Source organism: Cetorhinus maximus, chromosome 14 (assembly GCF_964194155.1).
Source record: "Cetorhinus maximus chromosome 14, sCetMax3.hap1.1, whole genome shotgun sequence".
Lineage (NCBI taxonomy): Eukaryota > Metazoa > Chordata > Chondrichthyes > Lamniformes > Cetorhinidae > Cetorhinus > Cetorhinus maximus.
In genome coordinates, this window is record NC_135892.1 from 107,917,680 (window position 1) to 107,932,728 (window position 15,049).

General features: G+C 40.9%; 1 protein-coding gene across 1 annotated transcript in view; it reads right to left on the minus strand.

The window, feature by feature from the left end:
- Window positions 1–15,049, minus strand: part of LOC144689927 (kinesin-like protein KIF13B) — a 142,389-nt gene that overhangs the window by 58,002 nt on the left and 69,338 nt on the right. The window contains exons 5-11 of the mRNA XM_078557445.1: window positions 14,300–14,392; window positions 13,795–13,975; window positions 11,898–11,985; window positions 8,905–9,039; window positions 7,727–7,839; window positions 4,994–5,105; window positions 2,930–3,142 (exon numbers count right to left, since the gene is read on the minus strand). Of these exons, the coding sequence (XP_078413571.1) occupies window positions 2,930–3,142; window positions 4,994–5,105; window positions 7,727–7,839; window positions 8,905–9,039; window positions 11,898–11,985; window positions 13,795–13,975; window positions 14,300–14,392 (935 nt within the window). The remainder of the gene's footprint in view (window positions 1–2,929; window positions 3,143–4,993; window positions 5,106–7,726; window positions 7,840–8,904; window positions 9,040–11,897; window positions 11,986–13,794; window positions 13,976–14,299; window positions 14,393–15,049) is intronic.

A 15,049-nucleotide genomic window follows, 5' to 3' on the forward strand; every position in this document is an offset into this window, starting at 1 on the left:
AGCCGCTGCCTTGAACCGCTGCAGTTCATGTGGTGTAGGTACGCCCACAGTGCTGTTAGGAAGGGAGTTCCAGGATTTTGACCCAGTGACACTTAAAGGAATGGCGATATAGTTCCAAGTCAGGATGGTGTGTGGCTTGGAGGGGAACTTGCAGGTAGTGGTGCTCTCTTGCATCTGCTGCCCTTGTTCTTCTAGGTGGTAGAGGTCATGGGTTTGCAGGTGCTGTGAAAGGAGCTTTGGTGAGTTACTGCAGTACGTTTTCTAGCTGGTACATACTGCTGCCACTGTGCATCAGCGGTGGAGCGGGTGGATGTTTAAGGTGGTGGATGGGGTGCCAATCAAGTGGGCTGCTTTGTCCTGGATTGTGTCGAGCTTCTTAGTTTTGTTGGAGATGCACTCATCTAGGCAAGTGGAGAGTATTCCATCACACTCCTGACTTGTGCCTAGTAGATGGTGGACAGATTTTGGGGAGTTAGGAGATGAATTAATCACCACTAAATTCCAAGCCTCTGACCTGCTCTTGTAGCCACAGTATTTATATGGCTGGCCCAGCTCAGTTTCTGGTCAATAGTAACCCCCCCCCAGCCCCAGGACATCAATAGCGAGGGATTCAGCGGTGGTCCTGCCATTGAATGTCAAGGGGCGATGGTTAGATTCTCTCTTGCTGGAGATGGTCATTGCCTGGCACTTGTGTGGCACGAATGGCACTTGTCAATTACCAACCCAAGCCTTAATATTGTCCAGGGCTTGCTGCATATGGACACGGACTGCTTCACAGAGAATATGCATAAATAAGTGTTTTTCTGATTGCAACTGATTGACAGAAATTGACGAGTGGAGTTCCGTAGGGATCTGTGCTGGGGCCTCAACTTTTTACAATTTATATCAATGACTTAGATGAGGGGAGTGAAGGCATGACACAAATTTGCAGGTGACACAAAGATAGGTAGAAAGTATGTCATGAAGAAGACAAAAGGAGGTTGCAGACGGATATGGATAGGTTGAGTGAGTGGGCAAAAATATGGCAGATGGAATATAAGGTGGGAAAATGTGAAATTGTTGGCTTTGGCAGGAAGAATAAAAAAGCAGAGCATTACTTAGAGAATGGCTGGAGAGTTCCAAGCTGCAGAGGGATCTAGGTGTTCTAGTACATCAGTCACAACAAGATGCAGGTACAGCAAGTAATTAAGAAAGTTAATGGAATGCTATCCCTTATTAAGAGAGGATTTGAACATGAAAATAAGGATGTTATGCTTCAGTTATACAGGGCATTGGTGAGATCACATCTCGAATATTGTGTGCAGTTTTGGTCTCCTTATTTAAGGAAGGTTGTAAATGCATTGCAGACAGTTCAGAGGAGGTTCACTAGATTGATACCTGCAATAAGCGGGTTGTCTTATGAGGAAAGGTTAGATAGACTGAGCTTGTTTCCACTGGAATTTAGAAGAGTGAGGGGTGACTTGATTGAAGTATAAAAGATCCTGAATGGTATTGACAAGGTGGACGTGGAAAGGATGTTTCCTCTTGTGGGTGAGTTTTTAGGACAGAGATGAGGAGAATTTCTTTCTCTGAGGGATGTGTGACTTTGGAACTCTGCCTCAGTAGGCAGTGGAGGCAGGGTCATTAAATATTTTTAAGGCGGAGGTAGATTGATTCTTTTGCCCAAAAAGAATCTAAGGTTATTGGGAGTAAATGGGAATGTGGAATTTGAAACACATCAGCCACGATCTTAATGAATGGCAGAGCAGGCTCAAGGGGCTGAATAGCCTACTTCTGCTCCTATTTCTTATGTTTGTATGTATATCTGAGGAGTCGGGAAATGTGCTGAACATTGTGCAATCAGCAGCAAACATCCACAAATCTGACCTTAGATTGAAGGGAAGGTCATTGATGAAACAGCTGAAGATGGATGGCCTAGACACTAGCCTGAGGAACTTCTTCAGCAGTGTCCCAGGACGGGCAAGATTGACCAACAACCAAAACCATATTCCAAAACCATATGACTCCAACCAGTGGAGAGCTTTCCCCCATGATTCCTACTGACTTCAGTTTTGCTAGCGCTCCTTGATATCACACTCACTGCCTTGATGTCAAGGGCAGCCACTCATTTCACCTCTTGAGTTCAGCTCTTTTGTCCATGTTTGGACCAAGGCTGTAATGAGGTCAGGAGCTGAGTGGCCCTGGCAGAACCCAAACTGAATGTTAGGGAGCAGGTTATTGCTGAGTAAGCATTGCTGATAGCACTGTTGATGACACCTACTTGCTGATGATTGAGAGTAGACTAATGGGGCAGCTATTGACTGGCGTTGGATTTGCCCTGTTTCTTGTGGACAGGGCATACTTGGGCAATTTTCCACATTGCCAGGTAGATGCCAGTGTTGTAGCTGTACCGGAATAGCGTGGTTAGGTGCACAGCTAGTTCTGAAGCATGTCTTCAGTGCTATTGCTGGAATGTTGTCAGGGCCCATAACCTTTGCAAGTATCCAGTGCCATCGTGTGGAGTGAACTGAATTTGCTGAAGACCGGCATCTATGATGTTGTGGACCTCAGGAGGAGGCCTAGATGGATCATCCACTCAGCACTTCTGGCTGAAAATGGCTGCAAATGCTTCAGCCTTGTCTTTTGCACTGATGTCCTGGGCTCTCCCCCTTCATTGAGGGTGGGATATTTGTGAAGACTCTTCCTCCAGTTAGTTGTTTAATCACCTACCACCATTCGCGACTGGATGTGGCAGAACTGCAGAGCTTAGATCCGATCCGTTGGTTAAATAGCTAATATTTAATGCCAGGAAGCATTTAAAATTGTGCCAAACATTCACTTCATTGTTTCTACACCCTTTTTCACAGATTAGATGCACATCCTACTAGCCTACTCCTCATGGATTGGCCAAATGCTCTGTTTAAAATCTGAGACTTTCATCACATCATACCTCTGCTCTAGAGAGCTGCTCCCGTAGTTTATCTACTTCCTCACGGAGTTCCCGGATGATTCGAGCGTTGGGATCCTCATTCACCACTGCATGATTAATTATGTTTTTGGCTCTGTCTGCATACCTCAGCGTTGACAATGTTTCGTCGTAATTGTCCGCTGCAGGGCTGACAGTTGCGATCATTGCTGTTTTGCTATTTCCACCAAGACTATCCTACATTTTTGTAAAAAGAAGCAATGAATTAGACTATATATCTGAATTATCTCCCCAAACTTATGTAATGCACCTAAATAAAAGCTGTCACTTCCTTAGTTGGATATTTTAGAATCTTGTAAAGTCACATCCCTCCATTTAAAAGGTTAGAAAACATAAAAAGTCTTAATAGTTAACTGTGTATGTGACTGCTTTGTAGAGAACTAATTCCTGGTCTGAATTAACTGTTCCACAGGTGGAGGGAGATCAGAGAATGTTGGGGAAAATTTGACAAGGGGTTGAACCACGTCATGAATGCTCCTTCCATGGGAAACAAAACCTGGACACCTTCGGTCTGTCCGCAAGCATGACCCAGACCTCCCTGTCATTTGCCATTTCAACACACCACCCTGCTCTCATGCCTACATGTCCGTCCTTGGCCTGCTGCAATGTTCCAGTGAAGCTCAACGCAAACTGGAAGAACAGCACCTCATCTTCCGACTAGGCACTTTGCAGCCTTCTGGACTTAATACTGAGTTCAACAATTTCAGATCATGAACTCTCTCCTCCATCCCCACCCCCTTTCCGATCCCCCTTTTCCAATAATTTATAATTTTTTTACACTATATTTTTTTCTTTTCCCTCCTATTTTTAAATTTATTTCGATCTATTGTTCCATCTCTACCTTTTAGCCCATTTCTATTCCTTCCCCCCATCCCACCCGCACTAGGGCCATCTGCCACTAGCTTGCTTCCCTTAATGTCCCCATTAGCACATCCTTTAGATAATATCACCACCGTCAACACCCCTTTGTCCTTATGTCTATGACATCTTGGGCAGTCTCTTCTTGGCCTCCACCTATCACTGGCCCCCTATCGAGCTCTCCTGTCCCACCCTCTTCTACCAGCTTATATTTCATCTCATTTCTATATGTCTTAGTTCCGATGAAGGGTCATACGGACTCGAAACGTCAACTGTATCCCTCTCCGCAGATGCTGTCAGACCTGCTGAGTTTTTCCAGGTATTTTTGTTTTTGTTCTAGATTTCCAGCATCCGCAGTATTTTGCTTTTGACTCAAATAGCTGAATAGATATACAACTTTTATTAAATCAAAAACCTAAATTGCCACATTCTTTCCACTCCCCTTCTGAAGTCAATGTCTGAGGAACGGTGCCATGGACCCAGAACCACATCCAACTCACCACTGACCAAATGGGACTCTTGAAAGTGACCATGAGCAGGCTGTTCAACGTGAGGATAGCCGGGTTGAGCCTGATCCTATGATCAGCAGATGTCTACTTCACAGCAGACACCAGTGGATAGTGTTGTGGAATGGGAAGCCTCATTGCTGAAATCAGCTTATTAAACACAGGCCAGGAATCAAAAAAAGACAATACTGGGTCTGGTACATTTACACAATAAACCACCAAAGAAGCCTAGATTACCACATATTCTACTGAACCAGAGCTATACACATGACAATAGTCCACATTCCGAGTGTACCCCAAGGCAATGTTGACTATAAATAAGCTTCCATTCAAGTCTTGTGACTGTGCTTCTTAGTTTCTACATTGCCTCTCAATTAAGAGAAAAATGCTCTTCTGTTTCTCCTCATACCATATTCCATTCATTTGAGAACAGGAATCGGTAAGTAGACAGCTTAGTATAAAAGCTCTCAGCACTTAAGATATCAACAGTGGGGTGGCGCTTTTCTCCTCTTCTTTCCCCTCCCCAATTAACTAGCCAGCACTTTGCTTTCAAACTATTGCTACATCAGGAATCAGTAGAATAAACATGCATCTGACAACATATAGGCTGTAGGTCTTAGTTATTTTTTAAAAACCGTAAACCAGGTGTAAACTATCAGTTTACCTTGAGTAGCCAGGTCAGTACGGAGTCCCTGTAGGGAACAAACTTGTTCTTGTTCTTCCCAGCAGCCTGATCTGCCAAAGCAGAGATTACCAAGCCGAGAGTCGTTAAGGATCTGGGGGTGGGGGGGGAAGAGTTGGAAGTTAGCATAGAGAAAAATTACATTAGCAAGAAAATTGTGTGCGTGCGCATCTATCCTTGAAGACAAATCCAATATTCACAAGGACCATAAAATAAAATGTTTTTCACTAAGGGGACTTTTTTTTTTGTTTTTCTCTTCATTTATGAGGTTTGACAGTAAGCAAGGTCAGCGTTTATTATCCACCCCTAATTGCCATTCATAAGGTGGTTGGTGAGCCACTTTCTTGAACCCCTGCAGTCCACGTGATATAAGCATACCTACAGTGCTATCAGAGAGCGAGTTCCAGCATTTGGACCCAGCAATAGTGAAGGAATGACAATACAGTTTCAAGTCAGGGTACTATATGACTTGGAGGGGTGCTTGAAGATGGCAGTGTTTCCTTGCACCTGCTGCCCTTGTTCTTCAGATGCCAGGTTTGGAAGATGCTGTTAAAGGACATACTTATACTTGGTTTAAAAATTGCATTATCAGGAGGTAAGTAAGGGACCAACTTGGTTCAGTTGGTGCATTCTTAACCTGGGTCAGAAGGAATTGGCTCGAGTTCTGCACCACAGTTTGAGTGCATAACCAAGGCAATACTCTAGTGCTCCAGAAGTGCTCCATTTTCAGAGGAGTCATACTTTAAATGAGGAGTCCCACCTGCATGTTCTGGTGGCTCAGGCAGGCATTAAAGATCTCAGGAAAGTAATCAAAGAGTTACAAGATCACTCTGGGTCCTGCCAGTACCAACCTCGACTATTTCAATGGTTGGGCTCCCATTAACCTGCAATAAACATCAGCTCATTGAAAACTCTGCTTCTCACATCCTATTCTGCAACAAGTCCCACTCACCCGTCCAGCACTTCTTGCAAACCTACAACGGCTCCCAGTACCCTTAAAATTCTCATCAGACCTCATCTCTAACCTCCACAAACCATACAAACACCACCCCAAAACTTTCCATTCTTTTGATTCCAGCTTTGTGCACTCCACTCCCATCCTCTCTCGCCCTTCTGCCCTGGTCCTATCTCTAGTTGTCATGCTTTAGCCATACAGGCTGCCAAACTCCAGAATTCTCTCTCTAAACCCCTCTGCCACTCCTCCTTTAAGACACATCTCACTGACCATAATAGCTCTTGCTTTATCTTGGTGTCCATTTTTGTCTGATTACACCTGTGAAGTGTCAAGGACAACTTTCTACTTTAAAAGGCACTACTGGTTGTTGCTGCTGCTGCCGTTGCACGTACCCTTTGACATCAGTTCACTCACCCTTTGACATCAGTTCACTCTTTTTTCCCTTTCTTCCTTCGGTCACTAGCCTTCTGCCCCCAGGAACACTCTCTGTCAGTGCCTTACCCTGGTACCTTCCTCTCTACCTTCGAAAAGTCTACAAAGTTCTTCTCCTCAACTATGCTTTTGCCAACTTGCTTTTTTTATTTTCTCCCTAGGTGTCCTTTTGTCTAACACATTGTGATTGCATGAGGAGCAATATTTTCCATACTAATGCAAATTCAGTACGTACTCCTGAAGTTAGATATAGACAGCTTGTAAAAAGGAATTCATGACCTTACAGAAGCAAACATAAGAGAAGATCAACAAGTCATGCATCAGAGAAGTTTTAAAATATTTCACAATAGGACATCTCATGTATTAGAAGAGAACTGCATTATTAATAAGGGTTGTTCTAACACTTATTAAAAAATAAAACAGAAGGAGAAATTCATCAAACAATAAAAGGGAGGAATGAGTCCTGGGCTAAAACAATTGATAACTACAAATGATCAGCTCAAGACAGTTAGATAGAGACACAGTTAGATAGAGATTAAGCAAGCAAGAGCCTACTGGAAACCACAATGTGATAAGCACAGAGATTTTGAAACCCCGCAGACAAGTGGCCAAGCCAAAGACAACTAAGGAAGGTGTTTAAATACAAGTGACTTCACAGATCATTAATTCAACACAAGTGCAGAGTACTAGTAAGGGTAGATTCACTACGTATCAGCCTGCCAGATCCGACTCGGAGCCTCAAGTAGATGGAACATTTCTCCTGCAACAATTGCAGCTCAGAGGAAAAATGCAGTTGTGCAAGCTTTTTAATGAGTCTTTTGGAATTGCCAGAAAAACACAGGGGAGAAAGTAGCGAAGTTGCAAGTCAAATACAAAGTTTTTAAAGATCCTTTTTGAAGAGTTGGGAAAATGAGCATGTCCCTATAAAACATTACAGGTAGGAAAAAAAAGAGGCATTGTTCCAGAACACATACAGCAGGGGTGAAGGAATATCTAAGCCGCCATACAACCTAATTGATAGTCGCTGTCCCATTAGGTCTAAACAGTTCTCATATTTAGATATTGGTCTATTCACCTGTTTAGAAGCTGAATGACTTAAGGAATAGTAATATAAAAGCAAAATACTGCAGATGCTGGAAATCTGAAATAAAAATAGAAAATGCTGGAAAACTCAGCAGGTTTGGCAGCATCTGTGGAGACAGAATCAGAGTTAATGTGTTATTATTGAGGGATGGTAACTCCTGTTATCTAATCAACATTTTTAAAAGAACAAGTCAGTGATTAGATACAGGTTAAACATTTCACCTGCGATATCACAAAGAACTCACTTGTTAATGTTGCTTCCTTCCTTCAGTCGATCCCCAGCAGCTCCAGACTTTGCTGCCCTCTCACTGCCTGCCAGGTCCACAAGGCTCAGCTTACTCACCTTCTCACCAGAAGTCTACAGAAAGAAAACATTGGAATTAATTCATATCTGGCTCCACAGCAATTTCAAAAATTCTCCATTCACTCTAAATCATTTTTCCATTCCCAACATGACCCTAGATATAAAACCAACAATTTTATTTACCTTTTTTAATGCCCTTATCTTACTTGTCACTTTTAATGGTCCTCATTTGCAAATGAAGTCCTTCTGCTCCTCTCTCTTTAACATATTACTTTGCCCCATTCTTCCATTTTTTGCACAATGAACCTCATCTGTCACTTTTCTATCCATTTTATTACCCTATACATGCTCTCCTATACTCTTTCACAATCCTCATCACAATTTGCCATGCCTCCTTAATTTAATCAGCAAATTTCAACAATGTTCCTTCAATTTCTCAGTCCAGATCATTTTTGTATAGAGTGCACCAAACACAGAGCTCTGTGCTACATTACTTTTCAGATCTTCGAAATCCAAGAAATTTCTTTCTACCTCATCTAACCATCTCTAACCATGTGACACATTGCCATGAGTATAAGTTTGCCATAACTCTCCTATATGATACCTTACCAAACACTTTTCAAAACCAAATAAACCACATCCACTGCACTTCTTTTCCAATCCTCCATTGCTGTTTGAAGAATTCTATAAGGTTGATCAAGCACAATCTGCCTGATAGAAATAGATCCTAACCAGTCTGATCAACTCCTGTTTCAGAAAGTACAAGTAATTTCACCCTTTGACTTAAAATTCTCATCCTAGCTTTCAAATCCCACATAGCACCATCCTTACCTTGCTTTAACTATACTTTCTCACAAGCACCCTTTGCTCTTCTAATGAGTTATTGCTTTTCCCATCCCGATGGATACTCATTGAGCCACTGTGCACTCTGGGACTCTGTGCATAGTGCAAACCATCCTCCCTGCTTTCAGAAGTCACCTTTTCCACATAATCTTCATTTTTCCTTTCTACTCGGCATCTACTTGTTTGTAACTCCTTGATATGAGGTAATCAGGTAACCTCCTGCATACAAGCAGCAAACTCAGAAATTCAAGTAGCTGTCATTGCACATGTCCTCACCCCAGATTGAAGATCATATAACGTGTGTGTAAGAATAATGTTGAATACTGCATGGGAGCGGCTGCTCTCCTCATTCATGTTCGTTGCAGCGACTGTTCGAGACTTATTCCCTTCTGACATCAAAGATTCAATGTCCTGTTGAATAAGAGAACCATGTTTTTAAAATATATATACATTTTCCTACCTATTTATACTGCATTTTTAAGAATTTCTGTCATTTTATGCCAAAGGTATTTCTCTGACTCAAACCTATTGTGAGGAAACTGGAGAATGTTCAGCTGGCACCACCAAGTCAAGTGTTGACTTCATTTCTTTTCATATATGGCAAAATTTCAGCTATTTTTAATGCATTATATTTGAATATGCATCATGTTAAGGTGTATGTGAAGAAAATAAGTCATCACTTCATTCAGCAGTGGTGATGGAAAAAAATTATTACCTCTGTGTTTTAAAACCTATTAAATTAAATGAAGCCCTGAGCATTTTTTAAAGTAGGCAACAACAAACTATCAGACCATGAAATCATTGATAATTGTTAATAAGCTTGTGCAAAAAAGATGGAGGTTACCAGTCCATAAGAGCAAATTACTGATTTCAGTAGATAAATGTCTATTCAGTGAAGCATAGGAATGCAAAAGTTGAACACAGATACTAACCTCTGAAACCATAAAGTTCGAACATAACTCATTCCTACACAGAATCTCCGCATGTAGAATTCCTTCTCTCCCTAATCTTTCCTTCTTTGGGCTAAAGCTGAGTTAAGCGCTATTTTCTGATCACGTTAACGTTCTCTTTTACACTTGCCAACGTTGGTTGGCGAGAATAATTCCATTCAAAACCATCCCGAGAGGTTGGATACTCTTTGTACACCCCATTCAACTATGCTGCCCTCGTCCAACTCCAACCTTGTGCCCAAAGCATATTGAACTGACATAAAAAAACACAACTATATTTGCCATCACAATGTCAGCGTGAAAACTGACATGAATTAGAGTTAATTGTTATAAGTTTACTAATTTTCCCATTTCAAATTGTAATTTGTTTGCAGTGTTTGGATCATTATTTATATGTAAAATTACTGAAAGCTCCGACTATGCAGTGAACTCTGATAGGAGACTGGTATTGCTCCACTCACTATAAACTTACAACGCTAAAAAAAAACAAGAACAGGGCACTATTTCAGGGAAGACCTTTCATCAGGATTCAAATATCACCCGTCAATTTCTTTCAGGAGCTGGCTATATTTTCAGCTTTTGTTTCAGATTTTCATCTTTACATAATTTGAACTAAAGTTTACATTGGGTTTTATTAATAAGCAGAACTAAAGCACATTTGACAGGATTGAAGCTGATAAAGGCAAGCATTTATTGCCCAATGTTACTAACCCTGAGGTGATGGACCTTCTCTTTGAACTGCTACTGTCCTTGTGGCAACAACGTGCCTACAAATTACGTTAGACAGGGAATTCCAGAATTCTAATTTAGCAATGAAGAATCATAGAATGCTTACAGCACGATACAGTATCGGCAATTCAGGTCACCATATCTGTGCCAAATCTCTGCAAGAGCAAATCAGCTCATCCCATTCCCCAGCTCTTTCCCCGTAACCCCGTGATTTTTTTTCTCTTCAAGTGCTTATCTAATTCTCTTTTGAAAGCCATAATTGAATCTGCCTCAACCACACTTGAGGCAGTGCAGTTCACTTCGCTCAAAGGGCCATGAATCTTTGGAATTCTCTACCCCAGAGTGTTCTGGCTGCACCATCGTTGGATACATTTAAGGCTGAGAGACACAGATTTTTGGAGTCTCAAGGAATTAAAGGAAACGGAAAGTGGGTAGGAAAGTAGAGTTGAAGCCCATTTAAATCAGCCATAATAGTATTGAACGGCGGAGCAGGCTCCACGGCCTTATGGTCTACTCCTGCACCTATTTTTTGCATTCTTGCATTCCAGGTCCTAACCGCTCAATGCGTAAAAAAGGTATTTCTCATGTTGCTGTTGCTCCTTTTGCCAATCACCTTAAAACCATGCCCTCTGGTTCTTGAAACTTCCACCAGTGGAAACAGTTTCTCTCTATCTAGACTCATGATTTTGAACACCTTTATCAAATCTCCACTCAACTTCTTCATCTCAAAGGAGAACAACCAAGCTTCTTCATTCTAGCCTGGTAACTGAAGCCCCTCATCCCTAGAACCATTCTCGCTAACCTTTTATGCAGTCTCTCTAAAGACTTGACATCCTTCCTGAAGTGTGGTGCCCAGAATTGGACACAATACTCCAGTTGAGGCCGAACCAGTGTTTTACAAAGGTTTGCCATAACCTCCTCATTAATGAAGCCCAGGGTCCTATTTAACCTGCCCTGCCACCTTCAATGATTTGCACACATATAACCCCTTGGGTCTCTCTGTTCCAGCACCCACTTTAGAATTGTACCCTTTAAAATGAGAAGGAACAACAATATATGCCCAATTCAGAAAGGTGTGCGGCTTGGGAGAGAATCTTGGAGGTTACCCATTGCTGCTCTTATTTTACTTGGTGGTTTGGTTCATAGGTGAGTAAATGACATTTAAGTAGACCTAGTTTAAAAAAACGTCAGCCAGAAAACAAATGATGAAAATGAATGATTATGTAAGTTTCAAATCTCAATAATCTTCAACATATATAATTAAAGCAAAATTGGTGTTGTTCCCTTGATAAATAGAATATTTACAATTGTGAAAAGCTATTCGCCCATTTCATTCAACCAAAAGGATAGTAAATAACACCTCAAGCAATAAATCCGAGGGCACGGAAAATGGATAGCATCATGTTAGCAATTAAATTCAAGAAGTTTTGAGTAAAAAGGTCAATTTCCCCATAGTAGCTACTTCAGTGGTTACCACAAACCAAAAATCTGGTTACACCAACCACCTTAAAATTTTACTTCTGCTAGATTCTAAGAGTTTACTGCCTTCAAAGTCCTGTTTCGTGCAGTCTGGTTAATTATTTTCCTTACCTTGTAACTTGTCACAGCCAGTTTGGACAGACCATCCACGTAAGGACCCAGAACCTTGTGTTCTCTCACCTTCAAAGTGTGTCGACTCCTAAAAAACAAGAGTGCAAGAAAGAGTAATGAAACAAATCAAAAGAAACTTAGTTGGTGCGCAAATTGGACTTGTACCTCTGGTGTTATACCTGAACAATGCTAACTGATGCTATATTCAGTCTGAGAACTCTGCACTTCGAGCAGCTGGTGATGTACAAAATGGTACCATTATTGCTTTGCAAAGCTGCAGCACTGTCCTAATGTTCATCTTTAGTTAAGAAAAAATTAGAACCAAAGACCATTCAAGAGATCAAAATTCTCTCTAACTTCTCTGATTTCTTTCTCTCATAGTTCAACATCTTGAAGCTTCTCTGTACTATTTCCAAAGAATGCTTTTTAGTTGGTCATAGTGGTCAGAATATTGTAATTGAAATGGTGTAGCTAACCAATGCATAGTTTTTAGAATATATTCTGTAGATGTGCTATATTACAGACGTATTTTCACGTATAATCATCGCTTCACCACATTTTTCAACTCATGCATTATATGATGATGCAGACAGAAATGAAAGGGAAAAAGACCATTATGCCCATTATTTTATCTCATCCAACAGACAGGGTAACCTTGCCTACAATTCATCCTCACACATCCATCACCCAACCACTAACATAAGTTTCTTCTTATCTCCAGAGATACTTGTGGCCTAAAAGACACGGCTCACAAAAACTGCACACTCCAGTCAGCATTAAGCAGAGAGAAGTTGTAACCAGTGGTCCGCTAGAGCAGCCTTCATGGAAGCAGCTGCCATGCCGGGCTATGAGAATCTCCAGAAAGGCAGGATCACAGTGGCACTTGAGCGTATGCAGTATGAGTAATGCCTAATGTAGGTTGGAGAAGGCTGTAATGGTCATGGTGTAGACTGAAAAGAAAAGCTGAATTAGAACAAATTGGATGTGACCTTGGTTGGCTTAGGGTATGAAATGAGATTAGCTTCTGGTGCTTTGCCAACACCATAGTGCTGTAGAGAAAAAATGAATGGAAATAAATTAACATTTTTTTGTATCCTTTGATAAAGATCTTTCACATTTGCTTTCTTTTCCTCTTCTTGAGGTTTCTGTACACTACAGAGTGATCAATCAAACCCACAACCTGGTCCCAAGGCCTCCAAAACGCAGTGCTGTATACCAGTATACACAGAGCAGCGTTTGGGAGATACTGCATCTGATTTTGTCTCCCACCATGTGTCTCTCCCAATGAGTACATCATAATTAATTTTTCTTAGGAAAAAGACAGCCTGGATTGGCCACCTTTTTCAATACAAAGTTTTTTAAAATTTCATTAATAAAATCATTGGCAAGAAAAATGTCATGATAAAATATCACAAAGGCATTATCCACATATTAATTAATCCTTCATCATATTCAATTGGAATATAAAGAACTGTGGGAAATGCTATTGATGATTCAAGATAACACAACTTAATTTAAATGCTGAAAAAAAACAACAGAATTATATCCTCACTTGAAATGTCAGAGAATTAAGTAAAGCTCCATCCACACAGAAGGAAAAAAAAATGTGACCCATTCCTAGGTGCACAGAAGCATGGCTGAGGTTGAAATTTACCACATAGAGGAAATGTCAATGGTGATTGAAAGGTAGAGAAATAAGGAACTATAGACATGTGGTACATCTGACAGGTTTGGCCATTGTTGACAGGCAAATCTATTTTTGTGGCAAGAAATACAGGTAAACAGGTGTCAGTGCAGATTATCACATCTTGTGTTAATGCATTCTTGACAAAATTACTTCCATTTCTAGATCTATACATGTTTACTTTTCATCTTATCTTTATTTTGCCCCACTTACCCTTTTGGATCAAGGAGGTCCCGGACCTTCTCATTGTAGATTTCCATGAATGACACTTCAACCGTGAAGCTTTGTTCCTCATTTGCGTCTTGCAATGCTCGTTCAAACAGCTTGCTGCACAGTCGAGGGATCAAACCCGGCTTGTCCTTTGAGCCCATCATTGTGTACGATTTCCCTGAGCCTAATTATAGTTAATAAGGTATACAGCATATCAGAATGAATCCACTTTCATTTTTCTGAATACCATGGAGAATTAGATCAGTGTGAAATGAACATAGTTACTCCACAAACAGATGCGCCTTCACATTTTCAGCAGAACAGGTATTTGACAGAAGTAACACCAGATAAAAGAGACATACAGTAAAAGCCTGCAAGGATTCCTGTAAAGTTATATTTACATCTATTCAAAAGGTTTGACTGCAAGAAATTTAGCTAGAATTTCAAGTCAAAGCTAAAATGTTCTGGTAACTACTTGTAAAACGTTTTATAAGTTGAGGTATCTTACCAGTCTGTCCATAGGCAAATATACAAGCATTGTATCCTTGAAACGCATTTTGCAGCAGACTTTCACCAAGGCACTTGAACACTATGTCTTGACCTGGAGTGAGAAAGCATGGAGGGGGAACAAAGGAGTAATACAGTAGAGGTACACAAGTGTGAAGAAAAGGTAATGTAGTAATAAGAAGAAATAAAAATATGAATTAGCGAAGTAAACATATTGTGGCACAGGACTGGAAATCTTAAATAGGCACATTCGAAAACTCAATTGGAAATTAAATCTGGATTTTACACCTCCCAGCAGCACTTTTGCATCTCTCTCTGGAACCCAATTATCATAATCCTTAATGTAGGAGTATATATTCTCATATGCCAGCCTCAAAGTAAGGGCTTTCAGCAGTCATTATCCCAAATCCCAGAGTTTCCTCATCATCTATATGGTAGACATCTGCCTTCAGCGTGGTGAAAAGATACACACTTAGCAGAATGCATCATGCCAGCTACCCTGATATCCTAGTGTTTAATTCAGGTCCTCATGTTACAGGACTTTGCTAAAACCCATTTAAGTCTGACTAACCTTCCAGGGTGCTCAGTGACAGGTCAGCGTAATTGCAATTCTCCCTCCCTACAATCAGCAACACTGAGTACAGCTATTCTAATGACAGTGTTTGTCCACTTTCAAAAGTTGAGTCATTAGAGAGTTTCAAAGTCAAATAGTTCAAGAAGATCTTGGGTTCAATCCTTGGTCTATGTTGAC